Source organism: Aotus nancymaae, unplaced genomic scaffold (assembly GCF_030222135.1).
Source record: "Aotus nancymaae isolate 86718 unplaced genomic scaffold, 86718_ANA_hifiasm-v0.15.2.pri h1tg000007l, whole genome shotgun sequence".
Classification (NCBI taxonomy): Eukaryota; Metazoa; Chordata; class Mammalia; order Primates; family Aotidae; genus Aotus; species Aotus nancymaae.
In genome coordinates, this window is record NW_026988418.1 from 65336603 (window position 1) to 65342602 (window position 6000).

Sequence of the window (6000 nt, forward strand, 5' to 3'; positions counted from 1 at the left end):
GAATCCTTGTTTGATCTGGCAATGCTGCATGACTTGACGCCTTTATTTGAGGCCCCACCAGCAGCTCCACTCAGTATATCCACAGCTGACTTCCCATGGGACAAACTCAATCATCCATTTCATTTGCGTTGGACAAATGAAAAATGCTGGGTTGACCTTGACTCCTCTGCTCTTCTTTAGCTCCCAAATCCTCTAAAATATCCCTAAAATCTGACCTCTTCTCTCCAGCAACTGCCATCATTCTAGTCAAGACCACCCCATCTTTTACCTGTCACAGAGTCCTTGCTGGTCTCTAGTACATGATTGCCACAAACAGCCCAATGGTCTTATTTAAATTCATATTTTAGCATGGCTGCTACTGGTTTAAATTCGGAAATCCGAAATCCTTACGAGGGTCCCAATATCCTGCCTAATGCAGCCCTTGCTCACCTCTCCCTCCTGTTTCTGGGCCATTCTTCCCCTTTCTCAATGCTGCACAGCCACACTGAGCTTCTTTCAGTTCCTCGAAAGTGCCGCCCTGGCCCTGGGTCTTCCTGCATGCTGCTCCCGCTGCCTGGAACAATCCTCTCCTCCTCTCCCTCCTTTCCTCTTAGCTGATGATAATCCTTTAGGTCTCAGGCCCTGTCCTTTGCTCTCCTCCAATCCTATTTTTCCCTTGTGGAACACTTGTCACCTTCTCATGGCCTGGCCAACCCCTGGTTCTCTGTTAGACTGTGGGGCTCACAAGAGCAGGACTTTGTTTTCTCCCTGGTTTCCTCAGCCCCTAGCATAGTCACTGGCACAGACAAGGAGCTCAATTCACACTTCAAGGATAAATAAGGGAGTAGCCTTTCTCCTCATGCAGCCGTGGAGGTCCCCTCTTATCTTCCTGTGAACTCTCAGTGCAGAGCATTCGTCAAAACTGAACATTTTCAAATAGATTTAGAATTTACGCATCAAATGATGTGCCCAAGTTGGGTGTCAATCCTACAGGCCCAACACCAATCATTCAGCCAGGGTTATCTGAATCCCAAATGTCAACAGGGGAGAGCAGAAGGCGGAGTGGCCAGAGACAAGAGGGAGGGATGGCAGCCTCCTGCGGGGAGATGGCAGGGCTGAAGCTGGGGAGCAGAAGTGAAGGTACAGCAACCCAGACAGCTGCATCTCCAGGCCTGGCTACTGAAGAGTGGCCTCCAGCTAGGCTCTCCCATGTCCCGTGGAAGGCACCTCCACAATGGGTGTATTGAGCTTAGGGATGGTGGAGAGCGACAAGTTGCACCTATTCAGCAGGCTGTTACAAACGAGGGCCTGGAATTGAAGGACTGATCAGGCTGAAGGTGTAGATTTGGGATTCGCCATCAAGCAAGTGACCATCAGAGCTGCGTGAGCGGTGAGAGTCCCTAAGGAGAGCATGGGGTTATCCCAGCAGAAGGTACTCATGATAAAACTTTGGGGACCTGATTTAAGGGGTTTAGGAAGAAGAATAAACTAAAACAGAAGTGAGGAAAGGAGAACTGGAGCCCTTGAGGGAGAACCATGAAGGTGCAAAGGCCGGAAGTCAAGGGAGTAACGTTTAAAGAAGTGAAGGTTGAGCAACAGGGTCAGCTGCCCCAGAGGGGGTGAACGCTGAGAAGTAGTGCCCGGGGTTGGAAAACAGGACGTCAGTCATGACCTTTGAAGAGAAAAATTAGCTCATCTCTCCAGTCCAGCTCCTTCTACCTTCCCTCTGATAGCCCCTCTGTGGGCAGGGGCCGTGCATCCCCTCCCTGCCCATTTCTACAAGTGGAAGAACTGTTTCTGATTTGGGGAATAGTCAGGAAGACAAAGTCAATTCCATTCAAGCAAGGTCATGGCCTATATATCCAGTTTCCAGAACCCAAGACTGTGATGAGGACGGCGGGTCTGGTCCCCACCCTTCGGAGGCTTACGGGCTACTGGGGTCTCCAGGCACTGCTGCTGCTCAGTCTTGCCCTTCTTAGACCAGGGTTCTTCCTAGCTGATCCCTGGGTCCTGAGGGCTCCTGCAGGCTGCATCCTTCTCTGTGCCCCTCTTGCCATCACCCACACTTCTGCCTGGAGTTTGCTTCCCACCTCTTCCTGCTTTGATCCCTAGATCCTGCCTTCAGAGAGGTCCCCCAGTCTCTCCAAATTCATTCTACCTCCCAGGTCAAGCCTAGAACGTGCTTTACTCACATCTTCTTCAGGGAAACACACAGCAAAACAAGCAGAACATGCCCACCCCAGAGAGGTAGCGATGAAGCCTGACACCCATCCAAAGCTCCTGCAGCTAGATACAGCTCGCGGCCCTGATCCTGACACCTCCCAGGGGCCTCAGTGACCCATGGATTTGTTCCTGAGGGTAAAGCCCCTTTCTCTTCTCCACTGTAACTCAACTCCTCCGAGTGGCCCCCTCATCTCCAGTGGGTACCCTGTTCCTTGGAGTCCTCATGCATAGGGGAACCCCATTCCTCAGAGCTTCAGAGTCATCCAGGAATGTCCCACAGGAGGTATTTTCTCCTAAAAGGATGCAAGACAGATTAATCTTTTATCATACTATTTTGTAAATATCACTTTATCTTAACACTTTCATGCTCAAAGCCTGTGGCCTGGAAACTGGTGAGGGGAGAGCCTTCTTCACTGGTGCTTCAGTCCCTCGGTGTAGGCTCAGAGGGAGAAAGTGCCTTCCTTTGAGAGGAGAGTCTACCTGTCTATCTGCCTCGGTGCTCCCAGGACACCCTCCTGGACTCTCAGCATAGGAAGAATGAGAGTTTGGACAGCAAGGAGAGAGGGTGTCAGGAAGTAAAGAATGAGCTTAGAAGATCTTTCCGTCCTGCCTTAGCTCCTGCGTGGCCAACTCCAGACTGCACAAGATTAGATATTAACTCAGCGGCTGAATGCTCAAGGCCCTTCTGAATGCCTGGCCCCAACCTGTTGCTCAGGGGTCAGGAGGCTTGAGTTCCCATACTCCTGCCAATAACTTGACATACCTGGGGCAAGTTCTTTTCTCCCTAGCGTTAGACTCCTCGAGTTGAAACAAGGAAACTAGATTCCACAGCCCATTCCTGCTCGGTCATCCTGCAACTCGATGAGTTTGCTTTTCTCCTTTCCTCCATGGCACAAACGTTCTTTCTCCTTTCCCCCGTGGCCTGATCCATTTTCCTATGCATTCTCAACGCTCTGGACCACCGGGACAGATAGCCTGATTCCCACTCGTCAGTTCTGATGGATTGGCAATGGCTACAGTGAGTCAGAGGGAAAAAGTGCATCCACAGTGTCTGCCATGCACAGGAGCTAGAAGAGGGCTGGCGCGTGCCATAGATATGCCCGCATCTTACAGCCCCCACCCTTGGACTCAGGCAATTTCCCCCTTCTGGAATGCTATTCTTTCTTCTCCACCTGTCCACATCCTTTCACAGTTCAGACTCTTCAAGAAGCTGAGGTATCTCCCAGCACTCGGAAGCATCTTTCTCCCCTGAACTTTTTAAAGGTAGTGACTTTTGAAGGACGTGGTTTGTTTCTAGTTTGAGAGATTGTGACTAGAACTGCTATAAACAAACAGAATAAATAATAAACAAAGCAAAACAAAGAAGGCCATGATGCTTCTGCTCATTGGACTTTGACCCCAGGCTGCCTTGTGGGGTTAAGCTTGTTCAGGTGAGGATCTGTATTCCCTCCCTAACGAGACAGTGAACTTGCAGGCAGCAAGGCCTGGCTTGCCCCACTATCTCCCATTGATGTAGCCCGGGGCTAGGCACGGAGCTGGCACTCAGAAGGGATGACTTAATAGAAAACTTGTGTAGACACACGAAGGCCCCCCGAGTCCGATCCTGGCCCCTAGAGACTGACCGTTGGGCTGCCTGAGCTCAATCGACAGAGCAGAGAAGGTCCAACGGGCTTGGTCAGGCGTGAGATCTAGAGCTGCTGGTTTCCCTAGAAGTCAGTTTCAAAATTGGGGAGGAGCTTTTGGATGAGAAGAGGTGGGGAAGTTCCAACTGTGGGGAAAGTGTGAAGGTTCAGAAGTGGGAACCAAAGAATCTGCTCTGGGAAAGTCACTGGAGAGCTGTTCTAACGCTTTCCCTTCTTCCTACAGGAGGCTGCTTGTTGCATTTCGCCAAGTTGCTCTCTGCTTTTTCCTGCCTGCGTGCCATCTTTCTACAAACCACCAGCGCTGGCCGCCCCGCACAGCGGTAATCAGCCTGTCAGTCAATAAACTTAAGACACTGGTGGCGTGCTGGGGTTGGTGGCCAGCAGTGAGGGCTATAAATTCAAGATGAGAATTGAGATGTTGCCAAAGCTTCATAGAGTCCCTGATTTACTAGGAAATTGTTCCCTAGCCTCCACTGCTGGCCCTGTTATGCAAGGGGCTCTGTGCGGGCTGGTGGGGACGGTTGAAGGAAAGACAAAAAATAAAAGACCAGAAGCCGGTGTTTCGGCACAGTGGATAGGACATCCCCACCCCATTGCCTTTGGTCACCTGTGGGCTGCTATTTAGCCTGTCTTAACCACGGTCCGATTCGCATGTGCTTGCTTACTTTCTCCAACTATTTTACAGACCCCTTGAAGGCAGACACTGGCTCATATTTCTGGTGTCTGCCTCCACCACCCCATTCCAGGGCTCTAGCACCACGTTGGGCTCAGGGGAAAGCTGACTGATTAACTGGCTGAATGGGGAGGAGGAGGGGTTAATTAATCCTAGAAAGAAGGCCTCCCAGAAAAGTACCCCCTGCCTGCTCCCTGAGAGCGGAGAACCTCCCCTTGGCACCCTCTGCCAGCCCAGGGCCTCCTGAGCCTGATCCTGCCACTGTGGGCTCTAGGCTGGGCCTTCCTCCTTCAGCCTCTGGGGAGAGGTTGCTGGCCTGCAGTTCTGAATATTTCAGTTGGCTCCGTGTGCGGGGCCTGCTCCAAGGCCAATCTGAATGAATTTGGCTACCTCCCTGTTTTACAAGTCCCGTTCCTAAGCTGGAGCCTACAAACATCTCCCCGCCTTCCTGCACAACGCGTGGCTCTATTTCCTCGGAGACAAGAGAGTCTGAACCGTCCTGAGCCCGTTTCTTCTTCAGGCCTTGGCTCGTCTCTTCTCTCGCTAAGGATTTGCTGGGCCCTGCCCCTGGGCGTGGGTGGGGCAGCAGTAAGAGAACAGCAAAGGAGGACCTCTGCTCTCCTGGAGCTCCCAGCTCATTATGGGGACCAGAACACAAGGCTCATTGCGAAACCCGTCGAGGCCACGTTTGCTTGATAAGCACCACATGTGTGGAGGGACAGCTCATCCCAGCCCAGCTCGGGCTCTCCTGGGTGGACTGGGGTCTGGGAGGAACCCACAGAAAAAATGGGAAGAGGGTACTTCCAAGAGCATGGAGAGCCAGCTCAGCTACTCACCAGCTGTGCGACTTTGGGCAAATTACCGAACATCTCCGGAGTTAGGTTCTTGATCCACACACCGACGCTGCCTGATATTCTAGGATTCTGATGGGACATGGCACAGAGCTGCATCCTCATTGCTACACGGCTTTGAGAACCCGCTGGGCTTGAGGCAGAGGCGCAAGCCAACAGGGAAGGGCCTGGGGCCTGTGATCCTAAGCACAGCTTCTCGTGATCCCTAGGTGAGAGGGGTCACACCTGAGAGACCGTGGGGCCAGAACCGAATCCTTGAGTCTGGAGATCAGGTGCCTCAGGCCTGGGCTTCAACTCACCCCTGTCCCGGCTTCCCTGGGTCCACGGCTGCAGTGAGCAAGATAAAAAGAACCCCAGATGGGGGGCGGGGCAGAAGCCATATCAGCACCAACCAGGGCAAACAAAGATGAGCTGTCTTCGAGGCTTGAAGTGGTTCCTTTCAAACAGTATTTGAGTTTCCACTGTTTCCCGCCTCCTGGCCAACAGAGGCTATCTGTGCACCCACCCTGCCCCCTCTCGGGCTCCATCTCTGGCCTCCACTGGGGCCTTCTGCAGGTATGAGTCCCTCGCTTCTCTGCAGCGGCTCTCAGACATGGAATCTGAGGAGAGGCAGCATCCAGACACATGGTCA

At 52.4% G+C, this 6000-nt stretch overlaps 1 protein-coding gene across 1 annotated transcript in view; it reads right to left on the reverse strand.

Moving 5' to 3' along the window:
* CSF1 (colony stimulating factor 1) overlaps positions 1–5663 on the reverse strand; it is a 47772-nt gene extending 42109 nt beyond the window's left edge. The window contains exon 1 of the mRNA XM_012468084.2: positions 5355–5663. Coding sequence (XP_012323507.2) covers positions 5355–5474 — 120 coding nt within the window. The 5' untranslated portion in view covers positions 5475–5663. The remainder of the gene's footprint in view (positions 1–5354) is intronic.
* Between the last annotated feature and the right edge of the window lie 337 nt (positions 5664–6000).